Below are 23,869 nucleotides of genomic sequence, written 5' to 3' on the forward strand. Positions count from 1 at the left end.
CATATGTTCCTAGTTGTTCATTAAGTTTTGTTGTTTTATTTTGTTGTGGTACTGGCAGTTGAACCTAGTCCCTTATGCTTAATAGATAAGCACTCCTATCCATTGAGCCATGCCCCAGCCTTTTCTGCCTGATTTATATTTGGGATAGGGTCTTGTGCTTTTGCCCAGGCTGGCCCAGGCCATGATCCTCCTATTTATACCTATCACATAGCCATGATGACAAGCATATGCTACCATGCCCAGCTATTGGTTCAGTGGGATCTCAGTAACTTTTTGTTCAGGCTATTCTTGAATTGTAGTCTTAATCTCTACCTCACCAGTAACTGGGATTATAAACATGAGCCATTGCACCCAACACATAACGTTTTTGTTTTTGTTTTTGTTTTTTGTCTTTTTTTTTTTTTTTGTCTGTTATGGGGCTTGAACTCTGGGCCTGGGCACTGTCCCTCAGCTCTTCAGCTCAAGGCAAGCATTCTACCCCTTGAACCACAGTGCCACTTCCAGTTTTCTCAGTGGTTCATTGGAGATAAGTCTCATGGACTTTCCTGCCCTGGCTGGCTTTGAACTGTGATCCTCAGATCTCAGCCTCCTGAGTAGCTAGGATTACAGGCGCCACTGGTGCCCGGCCACATAACATTTTTATAGTCGATTTGTCTAGAATCAAAGTCTAATTTCTCCACATAGAATTTGGCTAAAATTTTAAGTTTATTTTAATCAGACTATGTTTGTTTATTGGTTGGTTGGTTGGTCCTTGGGTCCCTAAGCTCCTTTTGCTCAAAGCTAGCTTTCTACCACTTGAGCCACAGAATCACTTCTGGCTTCTTTTGTAATCAGTTGGAGATAAGAGCTTCACAGCCCTGGCTGGCTTCAAACCTCAATCCTCATCTCTCAGCCTCCTGAGTAGCTAGGATTACAGGAATGAGCCACTAGCACCTGCTCAGACTAAATTTTTAGTCAGGCTAATTTTTTTTTTTTTTTTTTTGGCCAGTTCTGGGGCTTGAACTCTGGGCCTGGATGCTGTCCCTCAGCTCTTTTAGCTCAAGGCAGGCACTCTACCACTTGAGCCACAGTGCCATTTCCAGCTTTTCCTGTTTATGTGATGCTGAGGAATGGAACCTATGGCCTCGTGCATCTAAGGCAAGCATTCTCCCATTGAGCCACCTTCCCAGCCCCTAGTCAGCCTAAGTTTTTTTTGGTCGGTTGTGGGGCTTGAACTCTGGGTTTGGGTGCTGTCCCTGTGCTCTTCAGCTCAAGGCAAGCACTCTACCTCTTGAGCCACAGCGCCACTTCTGGTTTTCTAGTGGTTTATTGGAAATAAGAGTCTCATGGACTTTCCTGCCTATGCTAGCTTTGAACTGTGATCCTCAGATCTCAGCCTCCTGAGTAGCTAGGATTACAGGCATGAGCCACGGGCACCCAGCTATCAGGCTAAATTTTTAAGTCTGTTTTAATCACTAGATCTCCCACTTCTTTTATGTAAGGAGGAAATTGTGACATTTGTTCCATAAAGCTTCCCACATGCTGGTTTTGCTGGTTGCTTCCTTATGACAATCTGAGTCTCTGCTCTCTAGTACACTGATAGATCTTTCTTGAAGTATGTATTAATTTGCACTTAATGTTTTTTGATAATTACACTTGATTGGTTTTGCTTTACATTTTTTTTGGGGGGGTGGTCCGGTCGTGGGGCCTGAACTCTGGGCCTGAGCGCTGTTCCTCAGCTCTTCAGCTCAAGGCTAGTGCTTTACCACTTGAGCCACAGTGCCACTTCCTGCTTTTTTTTTCTGCTTATGTGGTGCTGAGGAATCAAACCCAGAGCCTCAGGCATGCAAGGCAAACACTCTACCACTGAGCCACCTTCCCAGCCCTGCTTTACATTTTTAACAGGAGGCATACAATGTTTCTGTTATCTCTTTTGTGACACAAGCAGCTATTGATAATCATCAACTGGACCTATTATTTCAGAAGGGCTTTGTAAAATGGTGAACTTCTATCCTTCTCTTTTTTATTTATGGGATGGAATATTGATCACTTTTTACTCTGACCTCTGGTTCCTAGGTGTCTCCATGGCATGTCCCCCCAGCCCAAGTGAACGGTGTTTTGCTCCAAATCAGCCTCTACTGGAATTTGTGCCCCCATCAGCACCTCCTGCCAGGAGCCAGTGGGTACCAGATGAGACTGAAAACATCTGCATGGTGTGCCGCAGGGAGCACTTCACCATGGTAGGTGGCATCATTCTCAGCAGCACTTGGGGATGTCATGAGCCTAACTTCATTTCATGTCCTAGCGGATACTGCTATTTTCAAAAATATTTCCAAAACTAACACCTTGGATTTACCTTTAACCTAACCATAGTTAGGTTTTGTGGTTTGGGTTGTTTTTATGTTATGTTTTGTTTGGAGGGTTGTTTGTTTGAACTCAGAGCCTCGGGCTCTTTTTCTGCTTTTTCATGCGTGACTGGTGCTCTACCATTTGAGCTATGCCTTGAGTTTCAGCTTTTTTGCCCTTAGAGAATTTCTACCCCAGCTGGCTTTGAACCATGAGTCTCAGATCTCTGTGTCCTAAGTATATTTGGCCTGAGTATATATTTAAAATTTATTCAAGTCATAGACATTTTCAAATAGCCTTAAATTTTAAACTTTGCCATTATCAGGAGATAATGCAAAAGGTGGGAAGAATCACCAAGTGTTAAGGGATCTTATTTCTAGCTCCCATGTCTTTCTCAATAAGACAACAACCTGATAGTGGTTCTACCTGCTAGCTCAGAAGAAAGAGGACCTGGTTTCTTATTCCAGCTCTGCCTTCTAATATCAATATGACCATACACTTTTTTAGTCGTATGTGTCCACTTATAAGGTAGGGATAAAATATGGATTGCCTCCTGGAGCTTTTAGGATTAAATGCAATAACAGAGGTCCCACTTAGCCTACTACTACCTGACAGATTAGCTCAGTGCTAATTAAAACAGTGACTTCATTTCCCTACGTCTGTTTCTTCATATGTAAAAGAAGATAGGCTATCAGTCACTTTTAATGAAATAAGGCCATACTTGGAAAAGAAATATTTAGAGAAAGGATGCTGTTTCATCATCATCAATACTATGTAGAAATGTGGTTCTCTCTGGCTGGAATGTTACTTCTTCCCCGCTACTGATTTGCTGTGCCTCCACATGTTGCATTCACACAGAAATAATACTTCCAGTACTACTGATTACAAAACTGTCTCTTAAATGTTTTCCTATCAGCTGAATGATCCTAAAATGTCAGATTGCTTTCTTTTTGCTTCTCTATTTTTTCTTTTATGCTGGGGATCCTAGAGCCCTGTGTATGCTAGGCAAGCACTGTACAGAGCTTATACCCTTCAGGCCCTTTTTTTTTTTTTTTGGTCGGTCATGGGGCTTGAACGCTGGGCTGGAAGCTGTCCGTCAGCTCTTCAGCTCAAGGCTGACGCTCTACCACTTGAGCCACAGCACCACTTCTGGTTTTCTGGTGGGTAATTAGAGATAAGAGTTTCACAGACATTCCTGCCTAAGCTGACTTTGAACTGCGATCCTCATATCTCAGCCTACTGAGTAGCTAGGATTACAGGCTTGAGCCACCAGCCCCTGGCAGATGTCCCCTTTTTTGAGGGCAGGGATAGGTGTGCTCATTTTCAAAACAAGCTCAAACTCTTCAGTCACAGGTGACTGAAGCTAAGTATAAATAGACTGAATCTCACCATCTCTTTTTCCCTCTTCTTTCTATGCCAATGGCATTCCTCAGTTCAACAGACGTCATCACTGTCGCCGCTGTGGCCGGCTAGTGTGTGGTTCTTGTTCCACTAAGAAAATGGTGGTGGAAGGCTGCAGGGAGAGCCCTACTCGTGTGTGTGACCAGTGCTACAGTTACTACAACAAAGAGTGAGTGTTCTGAACTATCAGCTGAAGCTTATACTGCTTCTGACAACTGCACCCTCCCTCAGACCTTAATCTTGTAGGAATCTTGTTGTGGAGAACAATTTACCTCTGGAACGCTTACAAAAAATGTTTGGTTTAACATTCACACTACAGGGGCTGGGGGTTTAGCCCAGCGGAAGGGCACCCGCAAGGCCCTGGGTTCGGTCCTCAGCCCTGGAAAAAAAAAAAAGAAAAAGAAAGCTACAAAAAATAAAAACAAAAACAAGGCAACATTCACATGCATAAACTCGACAGTGAAATGTTTGAAGATGGACTTGAGTCAGAAGCAGAGATGACAAGAAACAGTTTTCAAGGTTCTTACATACTGGTCTTCTCAAAATCAGGACACTTGGCTCTTCAGCCCTTGCTCCTGTCCAGACTGAGACCGTCGTCCTCTTCATCACCTTCCCTATTTCCTGGTTACTCTTTCTTCTTTTGGTCTTGCCTCAATTTAAAGGGACACATGCATACCTGCTGAATTTTAAGGACAGCACTTACATCAGCTCTTAATTCTAGGTAGTCCTGGTTTGTTGTCCACAATTAGATAAGCCCTTACACTTTCTTTTTTCTTTTTCTTTTTTTGTCAATTGTGAGGCTTGAACTCCAGGCCTGGGTGCTGTCCCTGGGCGTTGTCTTTTGCTCAAGACCAGTGCTCTACCACTTTGAGCAAATAACGCCACTTCTGGTTTTCTGGTAGTTAGTTAGAGATAAGAGTCTCACAGACTTTCCTGCCCAGGCTGGCTTCAATCTTCAGAACTCAGCCTCCTGAGTATCTAGGATTACAGGCATGAGCCTCCTGCACCTAGCCAAGCCCTGATACTTTCTATACATAGTTCAGCTGCAGATAGTTTTAAAGAATTGTTCTGACCTCTGACAGGACAAATCAAGACTGTGCTTGCCAATTTTTCCCCACTATTAGTAGCAAAGGAGTATGAAACTAAGACTCCTAGAGCACATAGAAATGAACCAAAACAGCTATCTAAAGGCAAAAATGTTTTTGACTCTCTACATTTTGTTTTATTTGAAAGATTTAACTAGATGTTACATCCTGCTCATTAGCTTTTTTTTCTGTTTGAATCTAAACATTTTGTTCATTATCTGCCATGATGAGTATCGATTGTTTAGGAAGGAGGTGGTATCATTTCTTGTTCTACATTTTCTAGTGCCCTGGCATAGCAGGATGGGTGCAGGATGGGAATTACTCATACACCAATTGGAAATCAGCAATTAGTGTGGATGTGGATCTTTCACCAGCAGTCAGCAAAACTGACTGTACCCTGAAGGAACCTCCATCTAACTAGTGGGATGACTAATAGACAAAGCCCAGGTGACTGTGTAAGTGCAGTGGTGGCAGTATACACAGCTTAGCCTAGGTCAGGAGGGTTTCTAGCGGTTTCTAGCGGATGAACCTTAGAGCTTTAGTAAGAAAACCAGAAGAAGTACACACTCAAAAATTGAGTAATGCTGCAAAGGTAGAAGCAGAAGAAAATGTGAATTTTTTGAGGTGCTGAAAATAGGTAGGTGATGGGCTAAGATTATGACTAGTAGAACCTGGACTTAACTGGTAGCTAAATCTGGAGGACTTAGGTAATGACACAAAGGCTTGGAACTTGCTCTCTCGTATCATAGGCTAGGATGGACCAGCAAGCTCCTCGTGCAGGTGATATATGTGGACAGTGATTGAGACTTAGTGCTTGTTAGCACCAGCACTAAGAAGTTGATCAGAGATAATGGCAAAACAGGATATAGCTTGAATATCAATCATAGGTGACAGGAGGTGACCTCCACAGGTAGGCAGGCAGGCCTGATCTTAAAAGTGCTTTAGACACTTTTACCCTAAGCAGCTACTGGAGGACATTAAGTAGGACAGAATGTGACCAGATCTTCATTTATATGTGTGTGAGTGTGTACACATGTGCATGTGTGTGTATGCACTTACATGTGTGTATACACATAGAGTGTGCCAGTACTGGGGCTTGAACCTGGACTCTGTCCCTTAGCTTTTTCACTCACTTGAGCCACAGCTCTACTTCCAGCTTCTTGGTGGTTAATTGGAGGTAAGAGTCTCAGAGCCTTTCCTGTCCAGGCTGACTTTGAACTGCAATCCTCAGATTTCAGCTTCCTAATTAGCTAGGATTACAGGCATGAGCCACTGGCACCTAGCTTCGGATTTGCATTTTTGAAAGCTGCAAAGTAGTTAGACAAAATCAGAGTCAAAGAAACAGTGGGAAAAATGTTGCAACCGTTAGCAATAAATGATGAGGGCCCTTTCTGAGGCAGCAATGAAGAGAGGTAGGGCCATTTAAAGGGATGTCTAGGAGTTAGAATGAACAGGATGTAGTGAGAGACTATGGAATAGGCTGGCTGTGACACATGAGGGAGAGAAAAGGGTTATTGGTGATTCCCTGAAAAAATTCCTGCATTTGACTTTTTTTTTTTTCTCTTTTTAGTACATCAGAGGAGAGCCCAAGCCAATCAGAAGGTAAGGCCTGACTATATTCTCTGACTCTGGTTTATATGCTCAAGTTGGCATTATTATCAATGTATCAACTACAACAGATATACTCCATGGCAACTCAATCCAACTTGTTTGCTGAAGAAAATTCTTGGCATTTCTCTTAGGTTATCTCCCTTGGACTTCATCATATTCACCTATCACATGGACCCATTAGCTTCCTGAATTAAGAAAGCCAGTGATCAATGAATTTGATCCTTACCTCTTTTTTTTTTTTTGGTCTGTCACGAGGCTTGAACTCAAGTCCTAGGCATTATCCCTGAGCTTTACTGCTCAAGGTTAGTGCTCTACCACTTTGAGCCACAACGCCACTTCCAGTTTTCTGGTGGTTAATTGGAGATAAGAGTCTCACAGACTTTCCAGCCCATGCTGGTTTCAAACCATGATCCTTAGATCTCAGCCTCCTGAGTAGTTAGGATTATAGTTGTGAGCCACCAGCGCCCAATGATCCTTATCTTTTAATGGGTTATTTCTTCCCCACTACCACCCGTGCCATCCCAGGTTCCCTTTCACTGTCATCCTACCATCCAGTGCTCCCTCATTCTTCTCAGATAATCACTGTTATCAGTTTTGGCCAATAATTTTCCACAATAGGTTAGTTTTTAGAGTATCCAATGAGTCAGCAATCCATTTAGAAAGCATATACCACTGGGCACTTGTAGCTTATGCCTGTAATCCTCACTACTCAGGAAGCTAAGATCTGAAGATCACAGTTCAGAACCTTCCTGGGCAGGAAAATCCATGAGACTCTTATCTCCAAGTAACCACCTGAAAACTGGAAATGGCACCGTAATTTTTTAAAGTGGTAGAGAGCTAGCCTTTAGCAAAAGAGCTCAGGGACAGGACTCAGGCCCTGAGTTCAAGACCACAACTAACAGAGAGAGAGAGAGAGAAACTCCTCAGGATTTGTTGTGTAAAATATTAATATTGTGTGACGAAAGCTGTGAGATTCCAGGTCTGTGCCTAGGGAAGAAAGTTCGTGGTGCCTAGTAGCACCCAAGGAGAAAGTAAGAGGACCTCAGATAGCCAGCAGTATCTGCCTCCAACACACACCAAGACTGGGCTGGGCTTGACTGACACATCAATACAATTCTCATCTCAGCTGCAGAAAGCTCTAAGAGCGAAAGCCTTCCGTATCTGGCTGTGGTGAGAGTTCCCAAAGCAGCAGAGGTGGAATGGATTTTGAGTCTAAATGAAGAAGAAAATGAGCTAGTGAGGAGTGAATTCTACTATGAGCAGGTAATAGTAGTAAAATGTAATAATGGTCATTTAATTCTCTTTACAATGTGTGATACAGCAAGAAATAGAGAAATAGATGAGCACAGCCTAGCCTTCACTTTACCTACTGTGTGATAACAGGGAGCAGTTAAAGCAGAAGATGAGGAGCATCTTGGAGAATACACCTGTTCAAAGAAAGGCTTTGCAGAAGAAATGGCATTTAAGATGAGCCTTAGAAGAGGGGCAGGAGTATAACAAGCAGAAAAATGAGGGTTGTGAGGGTATCAAAATAGAGAAAGAACAGAATAAAGAAATCAAATGTCTGATCATAGGCAGTATCAAAATCATAGGGTGTGCTGAGTGCTGGTGGCTCACACTGGCACCCAGCTACTCAGGAGGCTGAGATCTGAGGATCACGGTTCAAACTCAGCCTAGGCAGGAAAGTCCGTGAGACGCTTTTCTCCAATTAGCCACTCAGAAAACCTGAAGTGGTGCTGTGGCTCAAGTGCTAGTGTGCTCACCTTGAGCTGAAATGCTCAGAGACAGCGCCCAAGCCCAGAGTTCAAGCCCCACAACTGATTAAAAAAAGGGTCTGAATGAAGAATTGGATATTAATATGGAGGGAATATAGTGTTGGTAGAAAAGAAGGAAAGGGTGGGACTGAGAAGGACGTGTAGAGCTGTGAACTCTGAAGTAACAAATGAATACTCGTAGGTGTCAGGGACCTACAAACATTTTCAAGGATACTTTATGAATATTAATTTAGAAGGAGTGTGTTCAAAGCAAAGACTCCTCCACGTGGTCAGACAAGCAAAGCAACTTTGTAGTCCATGCCAGATATCAGGAGTTTGCAGTGATGGATGATAGTCCAGAAATAAGAGACCCCCTGTGGATATTCTCCAGAAGTGTGAAGTGACAGCCTAGCAGCCAGAACTTTGGCAGTGCCACTGAGAATGTGACATTTATATAGTTCTGCTTTGCTGTGGAATTTTGGGCTCCTTCCTCCACTGTATTTTTGGAAAGGATAATTTCTGCCATGCAACTGCAATTCAGGATCACTTTGGCCCCTGTCTTCACTATGTGTGTATCTCTCTCATTGTCTTTGACAGGCTCCTAGCGCCTCCTTGTGTATTGCCATCCTGAATCTGCACCAGGACAGTGTGGCCTGTGGTCATCAGCTAATTGAGCACTGTTGCAGGCTGTCGAAGGGCCTCACCAACCCAGAAGTGGATGCAGGGTTGCTTACAGACATCATGAAGCAGCTGCTCTTTAGCGCCAAGATGATGTTTGTCAAGGCTGGCCAGAGCCAGGACTTGGCTCTTTGTGACAGGTATATGAGAATGAAACTCCAGTCTTTTCTTACTAGTCCTATGGCTTGAACTCAAGACCTGAGCACTATCCCTAAGCTTGTTTGCTGAAGGCCAGCCCTCTATCACTTGAAACAGAGTTCTTCTTCTGACTTTTCTGAGGTAATTTATTAGAGAGAATAGTGTATGGGAACTGGGAATGTGGCTTAGTTTTTGAGTGTTTGCCTAGCATGCATGAAGCCCTGGGTTCGATTCCTCAGTACTACATAAACAGAAAAAGCTGGAAGTGATGCTGCAGCTCAAGTGGTAGAGCACTAGCTTTGAGCACAGAAAGGCTCAGGGACACCGTGTAGGCCCTGAGTTCAAGCTCCAGGACCTGCAAAAAAAAAAAGTCTCTATGGACTTCCCTGCCCAGACTGGCTTCAAACCTCAATCCTCAGATCTTCTGAGTGGCTAAGGTTAGAAACATGAGCCACCAGCACCAGGCTGAATCTCGATTCTTTTATGTGGTGACAATTTTAATCTATCTTCCTTTCTAGTCTTTTCTTTGTTTCGTGGGTAGGGAGATACCTCCTCATCCTCTCTGACAAGACATGCTAGAATATTCGTATCTCACTTGAATGTTGATGAAATACTATTACCTAATCACAAGTGATCTTCCTCACCCTATTCTGTGTCCTTTTACCCTAAGTACATCCTTAAAGCAGCGTTTCCCTACCTATGCTCTGACAAAGTGAAGACTTCACCTGGTTAATTTCTAATTAAAATCATTTTAGGGAAGTACCTTTGTTGTGTGGACCTTTCTGGTCTTTAAAGGAAATGTATCCTCCCTGAATGGCCAGTGATTATTGATTAGCCTTGCACAGAACTCAATTTTGACTGGTAGTTCTGGGTAGTAGATCTGTGAAGGCATCTTGAAACCCTGAGTCTCATCCTGAGTGGCACACAAACACACACACACACACACACACACAAAGCTTGATGTGTCACAGTAGAAATGTGAGTCATGAAATCAAAGGATCCATGGGAAAGACATGACTAGGTTCCCTCAGGTTCCTGCATAACCTGCTTTGACTCCATTTATTAACTTGACAATGAAAACTCCCTAATTCTTTGCTTCTCCACCCAGATGCATTACTCATACTTTATGTTCCCAGTACCAGTCCTAACCAGATCTGGGATGGGAAGCATAATTTTCTTTGTCTCCCTTAGATACTTTCTCACCAGCCTAGCAAGGCCAAGCCCTTAATTTAAAACCATAGTATTGAATAGAAAAAAGAAAGAAGGGAATTGAAGGGATGGGAGAGGAAAGGCTATTCTGATAGGGAATAGTAAACTTAACATCATATCCTTTAAAATCAAAATATTCATTTTCAGCTGAGGGGGGCAGGAACCAAGTCCTCATTTCAGTAAGATTCTTCCCTACGCCAAGGTATCATGGGCTAACAGGACAGGTTCCAGCACTGATTTCAAATCATACATCCTTTCTCCCATACCCTACATTCTGATACATTCCTTATAAAGACACATTGACTTTGTACCTCTTTACCCATGGTCCTGGAGGAATTTCCTGCATATTGCCATGCAAACCAGCTAAGAGCTCTTAGTTTCTAGAGTATTCTTGTTCTGTTTTCAATTCAGTACTCTTGTACTGTTTTTAACCTCTGATAGACAAATAAGTTATATATATTTGAAAATAAAAGCACATCATCTCTTTTAAAGGTCTTTTTTTTCCCAAATATACAAATATATTATGGTTCCCAATCTGTTTTTACATACTACCCATACCCCCTCCCAACTAAGTTATGCATCACTAATGTAAAGAATCCCTTTCCAGGAAAGTCAGTGGACAAGTTGGGATCCACAGTAATCTTTACTATAATTATGAACAGCACTCAAGAACCATGAGTGTGAATTTGAGTGAAGCAACATCAAACAGAATGGTCTAGTCCTCTGAGCTCTCTTAGCTCCATAAAGTTTTTGTCAGGAGTAAGGTCACAGCAGGTAACCCTAGTGATCTATAAGAAAGGACCATCCTTAGCCACATGCAAGAGCCAGAATGTTCTGCATCACTTCCAGGAAACAACAGTGATGTGACTTCTGTACTGACTGGGAGTATAGGTCATCAGTACTAAATCTGTTTTCCAAGCCAGCAGGACCAAAACCTAAATGGCTGTGTGCCCCAAACTTTCAGTGTAAAGGCCCTATCTCAGATAGAAACCCAAGGGAGCCCTGCACCAGTCATTCATAGTTAATTTAACATTCATGGGTTGGGAATGTGGCTTAGTGGTACAGTGCTTGCCTAACACACATGAAGCCCTGGGTTCAATTCCTTAATACCACATAAACAGAAAAATCTGGAAGTAGTGCTGTAGCTCAAGTGGTAGAATGCTAGCCTTGAGCAAAAGAAGCTCAGGGACAATGCCTAGGCCCTGAGTTCAAGCCTCAGAACTGGCAAAAAAAAACAAAAAAGCATAAAGCATAGTTAATTAACATTTATTTATGAGTGCTTGGAAAAGTTCCAGACACTATCCTAAGCTCTTTCATGTGAGAAATTTCATTTTATTTTTAACTGCCTATTATATCCATTTTGTAGATTCATAAGTTGAGGTAGATGAAAGTTAACCAATTTGTCCTAAGTTGCAAAGCTACTAAGCAATGGAACTGGGGTTCACAGTCTTGACTCCAGAGCCTTCACTGAGAGTCTGTGGTACTCACAGTTCCCATGATCACATTTCACAGTGAAAATGAACTAGAAAACCTTTTGTCAACTGTTCTTAGAAGACTATGCAATGTCATCTCCGTGCCCTTTTCCTCCCTGTAGTTACATCAGCAAGGTGGATGTACTGAATATTTTAGTTGCTGCTGCCTATCGCCACGTGCCATCTCTAGATCAGATCTTACAGCCAGCTGCAGTAACCAGGCTAAGAAACCAGCTTCTGGAAGCTGAATACTACCAACTGGGCATTGAGGTGAGGCAAGACCAAGCTTACATCCTACCCCACACTAATGAGTGGCCGACCTTTCCTTGTCCTTGCAAACAGGTTATACCATATCTCTAGATTACTCTGACCAGAATGCCAATTAGGTAGGGCGGCCAGGAGGTGGTTGGCTGGAAGGGGCAAGATTTAGATCTTTGGGAGAGTCAGGCCTGGACACAGGCATCTCTCACCAAAAGAAACAATTTTTCCTCCAGGTTTCCACAAAAACTGGGCTTGATTCCGCTGGGGCTTGGCATGCATGGGGCATGGCCTGCCTCAAAGCTGGGAACCTCAATGCTGCACGAGAAAAGTTCAGCCGCTGTCTGAAACCCCCTTTGGACCTCAATCACCTAAGTCATGGCTCCAGGCTGGTCCAGGATGTGGTTGAATACCTGGAGTCCACAGCAAGACCCCTTGTTTCCCTGGTAAGAGCAAAGCAGCAGAGTGCCTGGCTCTGGGAGGAATGCTAGGAAAAGTAAGGACTTGGGGAGCAGACCAGCTTAAATTCATCTGATGATGTCAGTCCTGGATTAGAGGCTAAGCCATTTTTTTTTTAATGAAAAAATATCACAGCCAGGAGCCAGTGGCTTACATTGGCTGAAACTTGTTGGATTCTATTTTTCCTCTCCTTTCCTATCAGCAAGATGATGATTACTTTGCCACCTTGAGGGAACTTGAAATGACCCTTCGAACCCAGAGCCTCTCCCTGGAAGTGATTCCTGAAGGAAAAACCATGAACAACACCTACTACCAAGAATGCCTCTTCTACCTGCATAACTATAGTACCAACCTAGCCATCATCAGCTTCTACATGAGGCACAGCTGTCTACGGGAAGCCCTCTTACACCTCCTCAACAAGGTGAGACATGCAACAGAGTCAGGTCAAAGCGGAAGGAGTGTGTAACAAGTTCACCCTCCTGGCTGGTAATGACAGAGTTCATTCCCACAAAGGGATGAACCTCGCTCTGTTTCCATTGGGCTCCCACCTGACATGGGATGGTGTCTACTCACAGTTGTTACCTCAGGGGTCATGGCACAGATGCCATGCACATGATGAAAGGGAAGATGCTCTTCTTTCATGGCTCTTCTTGCCTATCTTCCTCCTACAAGAGACAGGGGCACGACTGCAGTACATTGCTTCACTGGAATCTCTGATAAGCAATCAGGACTCCACTTCACCATAGCCCTTCAGCATTTCTTTTCATCTGAACATTCACGAATAACTTCCTGAGCAATTAAGTCAGACTTACCAAATTTCATACAAAACTAAAGGAACTCACAGTAAATATTAATATCATCCATCCACCTTAAATTTGAACAATGGTTAGTGAAAGTTTATAGGAAGACATGTCTTCCTCAGATGGCTCCAAATGAAGTCAACAGTTTATAGCATGGTGGTAATCAGACCCCTACAGGACAGTTTAAAAAAAAAATCTTTGGCCATTGCATGGATCTGAAGAATCATATAGAAAATTGGTTATTTGGAATTTAATTGCAAACTTTTTTCACTTTTCATCTTTTCCCAGATGAGTTTAGAGGTTAAGATGCTTTTCCCAAGCAGAAATTGAGATGGGACACATCCACTCCTGTTCCTTTAGACAGCTGTAGTCCAGAGAGTTAAGCTGCTTAACTCCTTATCTTGGTAGAAGCTGACAACAGCATGCCCCTGCTTTGTGCTTGTCAGAACAAGGAAGAAAATCTTCCTTTTATGCCCTGCCATCAGTAATCCTTGAATTGAAATAGCTTTGCTTTGTTCTCAAGAAGGTAAGGGTGTGGAAAAATGCATGGTGAAGATGACCTGAGTGCCTAGGGTTTGGAATCTTTGAAAACATTCTATTGCTAGTGTTTTCTCTGTCTATCTTAGGTATGCTTGTTCTGCCTTCAGAATAAGCTTCCTAAAATTTAAGTACACTCATATTATTCTCCTCCCTAAAAGACCTCCAGTGGTCGCCCGTATGAAATCCAAATTCCTTAGCATGCCAAAGGGGACACACACACACAGGCACGCATGCACGCGGGCACGCACGCACGCACATGCCCGGAAAATTTTCCACTTTACTTTCACCACAAATTCTATCTATACTTCATTCTAAATTACTAAATTACTTAAATTTTACTGATTATTCCATGTAGTATCTTATCTCTGCAAGTCTTCATGCTCTGTTCCTTCTACCTACTGCCCTGTCCCTTCTCCTTCTCTTGGAAATCTCCTGTTTATCTTTTCAAAGCCTCCCTGTTAAGCACTCACAGAACACACAAGCAGCACCGGTCAGCAGTCCCTCTGCACCACCTATGTGCCTGTTCTACTTCATTTATCCCACCTGATTGGAACTATTGGTTTATAAGTGAGTCTTCCTGTCCTCACCCAGAAGGCCTGCATTTTACCTATGTGTATATTCAGGCAATTGGCTTAGTACTAGTTAGGGATGAATGAATGGGTAGATGAATGGATAAAATGAATTTTTTTTTCCGGTCAGGGGCTTGAACTCTGGGCCTAGGTGCTGTCCCTGAGCTCTTCAGCTCAAAGTGAGCACTGTACCACTTAAGCCACAGCGCCACTTCCGGTTTTCTAATAGTTTATTGGAGATAAGAGCCTCACAGACTTTTCTTGCCTGGGATGGCTTTGAACCACAATCCTCAGATCTCAGCCTCCTGAGTAGCTAGGATTACAGGCTTCCAGTTTAAAATGAATGTTCTTAAAGTGCTCTTCTGAGGAGGTCTCCTTTGAAGCTGATCCCCTTGATTAAAGTCTGACCTAAAACATTTAAATCAGGCCTGGATTTCTTGATTAGGAAGATATAGAAAACAGGAAAGAAACCTTAACCCCCGCCTGCGGTAGATATTCTCAAAGCCCAGATCCTGTCCGCTTCTAAGCAGCCCACCCCAGCACATTATACTACCATACACTTAAAAGTCATCGTTTACTCTACATTACTCATTCCTGATCTAAAATTTAAATGTCAAAATTGTTTTCTTTCTTTTCTATTAATATGGAATGGGGCTTTATGACTCAGTATCTCTGAAGCACAGAAAAGCTTCAAAAGTGAGATTAATATGCATGTGCATTTTCCAGAGGAGTTAGTCCATAGTGTTCATCAATTGTACATTAACCTATTTGTGCAATTGTTAAAATAACTAAGGACACTAGGGACATAACAATGAAAAACCCCAGTCTCATAAACCTACATGGTAATGGACAGAGAACCAAAAAGCCAAGTAAAATGTGAAGAATAGGTGATGGCAACCAGGATAAAATAAGAGTGCTATAATCCCAGCACTCAGGAAGTTGAGATAAAATAATCTAAATTCAAGGTTAACCTGGACTAGATAATGCTACCCCATCCCCAAACCAAAGGAGAGGAGGTAGGAGAAAGTTGTGCGATTTTAGATAGGGTATGCAGGGGAGGTGACATGAGGAAATGGCTGGAGGAAGGACGTAAGGAGTGAGCCACATAGACATACGGATAAGTGCAGAACAGGTTGAGGAGGTACTAAGTGCTTCTGTGTGTATTTTGGTAGTAGAGGCAATAGGACTTGATAGTGGATTTGATGTTGGAGTTTCAGGGAAAAGAAGCCAGGAGCAATAGCTCATGCCTATAATCCTAAAATTCTAACTACTTGGGAGGGTTTACATTGGGAGGATCATGGTTTTGAGACCACCCCAGGCAAAAAGTTGATGAGAACCCCATCTCAACCAATAAAAAGCTGGGCTTGGTAGTACACATCTATCAATAGCTATGCAGAAAGCATAAATAAAGGATTGTAATCAAGGCCAGAGAGAGAGAGAATCTATTTTAAAAATAATGGAAAGCAAAAAGTTCTGGGGATGTGACTCAAGTAGTAGAGTGCTATCCTGGCAAGCACCATGCCTAGGAGGATACACCCTACAAGGGTCGGGAGTAGAATGAAATTCAGAGTGGATGCCAGATTATGCCAAGACCAAGCTCCAGACTCCTAACCTCTCATCTTACCCTGCTTTAGGACAGTCCCCCAGAAGTCTTTATAGAAGGAATTTTCCAGCCAAGCTATAAAAGTGGAAAGCTACACACATTAGAAAACTTACTAGAATCCATCGATCCAACCTTGGAGAGTTGGGGAACATATTTGATTGCTGCCTGCCAGCATTTACAGAAGAAGAACTACTATCACATTCTGTACGAACTACAGCAGTTTATGAAGGTAATAGTTGCCCTGTCCTCCCTTCTACCCTTGTGACTAATGTCCTGCCATTCAGGGCAAGGTATATAAGATGAGAGAACAAAACTATCATTTGATCTCTTGGCTTTGTTATTTGGCCCTACAGCAAATCCTTCTTGCTCTCTACTATTGTTCAGTATTAGGATTCCAACTTCAATTTAGAGTTGGACTTAAATCTTGTCCGTAATGGCATTCTGCAGAATTCAAAGTATGTAAAGGCTAAAAAAGATACAAGATTCATAAGGAATGGCAGAATAGTTAAGTGTCTTTAGAGAAAAGGGCATGCGGGAGAAGGAACAGATTTCTCTTAACCTGTCTTAGCCTTGCTGGTAATAAATCATGGAGAAATTAAATTATTCAGGCTAAGAACAAAGCCATGGTGAATGATAAAATGAAAAGTATCTTCCTTTAAATCACTTTGGTGGTGGAATAATTCCAGTCCAGGACCTCAGCCACTCAGTTTATTTTAGGATCTCGTGGGCCTTAGAATTACTGAGAAACTAGCAATTCAACTGGCAATGGATGTGGATAGTCATCCTTAGCAAGGAAGCAGAAATAAACAGCAGGGGGGCTGGGAATGTGGCTTAGTGGTAGAGTCTAGCCTAGCATGTGTGAGCCTTGGGTTCGATTCCTCAGTACCAAATAAACAGAAAAAGCCATAAGTAGCTCTGTGGCTCAAGTGGTAGAGTTCCAGCAAAAGAAGCTCAGCGATAGTGTCCAGGCCCTGAGTTCAAGTCCCAGAACTGGCCAAAAAAAAACAAAACAAAACAGGAGATAAAGGTGAGGATACCAAAGACAAAAGAACAAGATGTGCTTCCTCAGTGGGAAGTAGATCCAAATTCTCATCAAACCACACCCTCATCGCTTTTGATCTGGACATTATTTTGCTCTTCTAGGACCAAGTTCGGGCTGCCATGACCTGTATTCGGTTCTTCAGTCATAAAGCAAAATCTTACACAGAACTGGGAGAGAAGCTCTCATGGCTCCTTAAGGCCAAGGACCACCTGAAGATCTACCTCCAAGAAACATCTCGCAGCTCTGGAAAAAAGAAAACCGCCTTCTTCCGGAAAAAGATGACTGCAGCTGATGTATCCAGGTAGCTTGAGGCTCAGAACCTAATCAGTGCAGGGCAAAAAGGTGGGACTTGTCCAGCTATTCTTGCCCTTCCTTGAATGCTTGAAAAATAAGTAAAAAGCATTCTCACAGGTCGTGGGTGGCTCACACCTGTAATCCAAACTACTCAGGAGGTCAAGATCTGAGGCTCCCGGCTCAAAGCCAGCCTAGGCAGGAAAGTCTGTGAGACTCCTATCTCTAATTAACAAACAAACAAAAAACATGCCAGAAGTGGAGCTGTGGCTCAAGTGGTAGAGCACTAGACTTCAGCACAAAAGCTCAGTAACAGTACCCAGGCCCAGAGTTCAAGCTCTGGGACAGGCCCCCAAAAAAAGGCCTTATCCCTGGAAGACAGAGTCTAGATAAGTACAGAAAGTTATTTAGAGGAGCTTATAGAGCAAGAGGGGATAAGGAGGATTAGAATCACATGCTACAAATAAACCAAATTCTTCACTCCTTACAGTGGATCACAAAAAGGTCCTGCATGATATAGTCCCTACTGTTGTCTCCATCTGTCTCTCCTCCTGTCTTCTTCCTTGCTAAGCATCAGTCTTAGATGCTTTCCTCAAAGCACCAAGTCCTTTCTTCCTTTAGGCTTAAAATCCAGTTAAGCTTGCTTGATACTTCCACTTAGAATGCAACATCTAAAGAAAATGACATATCTTTCCCATCTGTTGCTTTCATTGGCTTAATCACTGGATGTTCTCCGGTGTTGCTCTTCCTTTCTCCTCTCATTTATAAATTCAAGGGCATGACCCATGCCTCCTTTGACTTCTGGTGTTGCCCTTGAAACAGGTGCTCAGTAAATACTTTCTGATCCTATGCCTGGCCCTTGTTCAATTCCATTGTACACCTGAACTGCTGTACATCTGTACAGGGTACTAGATTAACCCAGTTTAGTTTGGTCATACCTGCTCAGAGGATATTTTAGATCTCTTTTTCCCTTCACATGGTTTCATTTGTTTTTTCTGTCACCCTCATCTTACAAGTGCTCAGTCACCCAGCCCCACGCAGCTCGCTCCTCTAGAAGCCTCTTAGGAGGCTAGACTCTTCACGTCCTGTCCCCCTAGGCACATGAATACACTTCAGCTGCAGATGGAAGTGACCAGATTCTTACATCGGTGTGAAAGTGCTGGGACCTCTCAAATCACCACTCTGCCTCTGCCAACACTGTTTGGAAATAACCACATGAAAATGGAAGTTGCCTGCAAGGTATAGTGTTTCACAGACCGATTGCGTCTTTCAGGACTTATCATAGTTTTAATCATCTGGGCCTCAAGTGTATTGTTTGATGGCTGCCCTCCCACTGGAACAGGAGCCACAGGTGGCTGGGAACTAAGTCTGTTTCCTCACTCTGTGTCCTGAATGTCTGGCACTTAGCGCTAGCCTTGGGCTGAAAAGCTGAGGGACAGCGCCCAGGCCCAGAGTTCAGGCCCCAGGACCGGAACCAAAAAAAAAAAAATTAGTGGTTCTCATTCTTGATTAAGGAGCATTTCTAGGAATTAGTATTTCTTACAAGATGTGTTTCTGTCCTTTCAGATCATGCTAGGAGGGAAAAATGTAGAAGATGGTTTTGGAATAGCATTCCGTGTTCTGCAGGTATGACTTGGATTATTCAAGATTATGCGGAGGGCAATCAGCACATTGCTCACATTTCTGTGAGAGATCATTCTTTTAAAACGTTTATCTAGCCGGGCACTGGTGGCTCCCGCCTGTAATCCTAGCTACTCAGGAGGCTGAGATCTGAGGATCACAGTTCAAAGCCAGCCTGGGCAGAAAAGTCTGTGAGACTCTTATCTCCAATTAACCACTAGAAAACCCAAAGTGGTGCTGTGGCTCAATCGGTAGAGCACACACCTTTAGCTGAAGAGCACAGGGACAGTGCCCAGGCCCAGAGTTCAAGCCCCACGACCGGCAAAAAATAAATAAAAATAAATAAATAAATAAAAATGTTTATCTAAAGGAAGGCAGATTTATATGTACTATAAGGACAAAATCAGGGAGGTGGCAATTATTGAACTGGGTCAAATGCAAGACTCTAGATCACTTTGCCAAAAAGCCAATAACCAATCAAAAGCTATCAAGTAAGTCCCTGAAACCTTAGTGTAAAACATGTTGTTCCTATAGCTTTTCCTGAAGAATCTCCGCCAGTATTCACAGGGGAGTGTGGCTGGAGAGAGCACCTGGGAGAAGATCCCCCAGGCCTGTGGCCTAATGGTTCATCTAGACCAACTTTAAGGCATTTATCTGGCAGTTTTCAGCAAATCAGCCTTTTTCTGAACACTAAGGCAGCTCTTAGCCCAATGCCAGGTATCCAGGATGACAAATTCCTTATGCCATTTTCCAGAGAAAGGTAACTCAGGAGACAAAACAAAATGATCTTGGAAATTAGATCAGAATATTTTCAGAAAGTGCCACTTCATTATTTTATTTTTGCCAGTACTGGCCTTGAACTCAGAGCTTTTTCACTCAACACTGGCACTCTACTACTTGAGTCACACTTCTGCTTCCAGCTTATCGGTGATGAAATGGAGATAAGAGTCTCAAGGATTTTCCTGATTTTTCTTGTTGGCTTTGAACCATGACCCTCAGATCTCAGCCTCTGAGTAGCAGGAATTACATGTGTCCCTCTGTCCAGTATTTTTACAATAAAAAATTAAAATAAGGAAGTGGCGCTGTAGCTCAAGTGGTAGAGCGCTCGCCTTGAGCTGAAGAGCTGAGGGACAGCGCCCAGGCCCAGAGTTCAAGCCCCGCAACCGACAAAAAAAAAAAAAAAAATTAAAAAAAAAAAACAAAACCCTGATTTAGAAATAAAAAAAAAAGAATTACAGGTGTAAGTCTTGTAATTACCAGTGCTCAGCAAGATGTACCATTTCAGATATTAAAATCATAATTTTTATGGATTTATGCAAAATATCTGCCTGACTCCAAAGTGGAGCTTGCTGTTTGTTTTTGGTTTGTTTATATTTGTATTTATACTTCCTATTGAGACTACAGACCACATGGCTTATCTACATTAAGCATGCCTCCTCCCTTCCTGCAGTGTCCCCTGCCATCCTAAGGCCATCATCCCTTATTCCTTTCCAGGACTTCCAGCTGGATGCTGCTGCCACCTACTGTAGAGCTGCCCGGCAGCTGGTGGAAAAGGAGAAATACAGCGAGATCCGACAACTGCTCAAATGTGTCAGTGAGTCAGGCATGGCAGCCAAAAGCGATGGGGACACCATCCTTCTCAACTGCGTGGAAGCCTTCAAGAGAATCCCACCGCAGGTGCACTCACTCCCTGCCTCTCTGATCCTCCATCTACTTCAATCTTACCATCTTACTTTCTCTGTTCCCCATAATGTGTCTGAAATGCCACAAGATCCTTTTATCTTTCTGACCTTTGCAATAATGGTCTTCCCTGCTAAGAAAATTCATGACCTCTGTACCCAGAAGGTGTACCTCTATCTAGTATCGTGTGCCCCTGAAAAGTTCTGTGGACTGACAGAGTTGAGCTGCTCTCTGTGATTCTACAGGAGATCAGGAAAGGCCAGCTGATGGTCTTTGAGGTGTGCTGCCTGCAAATGGCAGGCAAATGGCTTCTTTGTGAGCTAAACCACCACATCTATCTGTGAAGGCCAAGGACAGGCTTCTCAAGAGATGTTCCTTCTCCTGAAATTGCCACCTTTGTTGTTAGCACTAGATTTCCTTTATTGCTATTCTAACAGGAGTTGAGTTTTTAAAAGAAGAGTCAGGCAGGCACCCCGCCCCCCACCTGGAGTCTCAGTGATTAAGCTGAGACTGGATTGGGCCCTGGCTCCCAGCTACAAAGCCTTCTCCTGCTCATACTGCTTTGTCTCTGTTCTACACAGGAGTTGGAGGGCCTGATCCAGGCAATACACAACGATGACAATAAGGTAAGGCAATGCTAATGAGCAGCCGTGGTTACTTTTCTTGCTCCCACCACAGTTCTGTGCAGTCTTCTATCCCAGCTTATGTGTTATCCAGAGGTAGAACTGGGACTTGGATAGGGCTTTGGTAAGGAGGGAATAAATAGGTCCCCAAGACTGCTCTTAAATTTCCATTTATACTGAGGTCCTCCTCAGAGAGCCCTACAACGTGCCTCCTTTAAGTTGACTGACTAAATAAAGTGAGCAATTATTACTTTATCCTGGAAAGCAGTGGGGACAGTAAGAAAAGGCCCCACACAACCCTTTAGCCAACAATGTCCTTTTTTTTTCTTTCTTTTTTTTATTCATCAGGATAGGCTCTACCCTAGTGCTAGTGAACTCTTACCTTCCCTGTTTGGGAAATGGATGAACATTGCTTCTCATATCCTCATTGAGGATTGCCAGCCATGTTGAACTATTCCCACCTGCCCCTATTGTGGCTAACTATGATCTTCCTGCCATCTGCAAGAAGGCCCCAAGCCAAGCCAGACTGAGCTGCCCTGCCATCTGCAGAGGAATGTTCTGGCAACTAAGTCCCTTATGATGAAACCTTATGTTAGGCAAACAGTGTCTTCTAAAGTAACAGAGCTGTTCTCCAGGGCTTATTGCTAATCGCCACACAGAAGGTACAGGCCATTTTTTAGTCTAGATGTTAAGAAGTTCATGTTCTAAATATTTCTTCATTATTTCTACAACCTCCTAATGAGATCCTTGGAAAGAAGAAAATTCCAATATTCTGAACTATGGAGAAGTACTTTTCTAGAATCAGATGGAGAACACAACAGCCAGGAAAAATACCTAGATTCCCTGAGTCCCACACTAGGGTTCTTTCCTAAGCCTTCGCTGGCTGAGCTCCCCTGCAACGGGACAGTGGCTTTGTCCCTGTGAAAGACATACTCTACAGTCTAGACAATTATTACTACTTTTCAAGTATGTTTTTTTCTCAGCGACTGTATGAACTGACATGATTTCAAGCCACAAAATCTTGCCAAAATCCTATTCCAAACTCTGGCAAAATGCCCTTCTTCTCTAAATAGGAATTTTGCCTTCCAACTTGTGATATTTCATAGGCTTAATTAGAGCTGGAGGCCTAAGTAAGATCTCACGGCCCCTCTCCACACTCCCCTCCCCCCACCCGGGCCCAGTAGGACAGCACATTCATACCCCAAACAGTATGACCTGATTCAGTGAGCCAAGGACAGGACAGAGAGCTTTTAGTAATAGAAAATGATATGAAACTGAGCTGAGGAAAGAAAGATGTTAGTGACAAAGACAAAAGACACGTGCGACTAATAGGAGGGACTGTTGAGCAGAAGGACAGCCTCCAATGAGTTTCATGGGGCTCATGGAGACCTTACTGCTCTCCCACCTAGACTGCAAGCTAGCCAGGGAGGTGCTCATAAGACCCTGGTCAGAGACAGAAGGAATTTTTACCCCCTTTCCAAGCTGGGAATGCCTGGGACAGAGAGCCACAGTTAAAAAATAAGTAAAAAGCCGGGAGCCAGTGGCTTATGCCTATAATCCTAGCTACTCAGGAGGCTGAGATCTGAGGATCACAGTTCAAAGCCAGCCTGGGCAGTGTGAGACTCTTATCTCCAATTAGCCACCAGAAAACCAGAAGTGGCACTGTGGCTCAAGTGTAGAGCTCTTTCCTTGAGTTGAAGAGCTCAGGGACAGCACTCAGGCCCAGAGTTCAAGTCCCACAACCGACCAAAGAAAGTGTTCAGCCCATTTCTGACTGAGGCTAGACCTTTTTTGGGAAGGAGCAGGGACGGAGGAGGAGTTGTTTTGGTTTTTTGAAACAGGATCTCATGTAGCATGGGCTTGCCTCAAATTCATGATCTTCCTGCCTCAGCTTCCTGAGTACTGTAATTATATTTTTATACTACCACATATAGCTGAAGTTAGACCTTAATTAAATCTTTTCTAGTTGTGTATATCCATTTTTTTCTGTCCAAATTTCCTGTTTAAAGATTTTTTTTCATTCATCCAGTTAAAATCAAAAATAGAAAGCTGGGCACCAGAGTGGCAATGGCTCACACCTATAATCCTATCGACTCAAGAGGCTAAGATCTGAGGATCTCTGTTTGAACCCAGCCCAGGCAGGAAAGTCCGTGAGACTCCAGTAAACTACTCAGAAAAAGCTAAGTGGTGCTGTGGCTCAAGTGGTAGAGCTACCAAAGAAGATTATAGTCCAGTCAAGGAGCCAGACACCAATCAATCACCAAATTATTATAAAATCACAAGCAGTGGGCACCTTTGTTTTTAACCTCAGCCTTAGCTATAGTAACTTTTTATACTGTAATCAACACCATGAAATAATGTCCAGGACACTTAAAGAATTGCTTATAAGGGCTGGGAAGGTGGCTCAGTGGTAGAGCGCTTGCCTTGCCTGCATGAGGCTCTGGGTTCGATTCCTCAGCACCACATAAGCAGAAGAAAAAAAAAGCCGGAAGTGGCACTGTGGCTCAAGTGGTAGAGCGCTAGCCTTTAGCTGAAGAGCTGAGGGACAGTGCCCAGGCCAGAGTTCAGGCCCCACGACCAGACCAAAAAAAAAAAAAAAAAGAATTGCTTATAATACAGTAAAGGCAGTATCCCAACACTGATTGGTCAAAAGTGCTGTCTGCTTACATCGTCTGATTCAGCTCTGCATATTTGTCCGTGACTCATCTGTG

General features: G+C 43.2%; 1 protein-coding gene across 2 annotated transcripts in view; it reads left to right on the forward strand.

Annotated features, from left to right (window-relative positions):
* Zfyve26 (zinc finger FYVE-type containing 26) overlaps positions 1–23,869 on the forward strand; it is a 72,137-nt gene that overhangs the window by 46,145 nt on the left and 2,123 nt on the right. Inside the window, exons 28-41 of one of the 2 annotated variants that reach the window (XM_070031481.1) lie at positions 2,056–2,219; positions 3,759–3,895; positions 6,382–6,413; positions 7,549–7,685; positions 8,774–8,994; positions 11,796–11,943; positions 12,168–12,377; positions 12,593–12,811; positions 15,934–16,131; positions 17,046–17,245; positions 18,333–18,474; positions 18,802–18,861; positions 20,350–20,532; positions 21,117–21,161. In XM_070031481.1, coding sequence (XP_069887582.1) covers positions 2,056–2,219; positions 3,759–3,895; positions 6,382–6,413; positions 7,549–7,685; positions 8,774–8,994; positions 11,796–11,943; positions 12,168–12,377; positions 12,593–12,811; positions 15,934–16,131; positions 17,046–17,245; positions 18,333–18,474; positions 18,802–18,861; positions 20,350–20,532; positions 21,117–21,161 — 2,096 coding nt within the window. The remainder of the gene's footprint in view (positions 1–2,055; positions 2,220–3,758; positions 3,896–6,381; positions 6,414–7,548; positions 7,686–8,773; positions 8,995–11,795; positions 11,944–12,167; positions 12,378–12,592; positions 12,812–15,933; positions 16,132–17,045; positions 17,246–18,332; positions 18,475–18,801; positions 18,862–20,349; positions 20,533–21,116; positions 21,162–23,869) is intronic. The other variant, XM_070031487.1, reaches the window with a different exon arrangement.

The sequence above is a fragment of the Dipodomys merriami genome, unplaced genomic scaffold (genome assembly GCF_024711535.1).
Source record: "Dipodomys merriami isolate MVZ:Mamm:240054 unplaced genomic scaffold, mDipMer1.0.p SCAF_1, whole genome shotgun sequence".
In the NCBI taxonomy this organism is placed as follows: Eukaryota; Metazoa; Chordata; class Mammalia; order Rodentia; family Heteromyidae; genus Dipodomys; species Dipodomys merriami.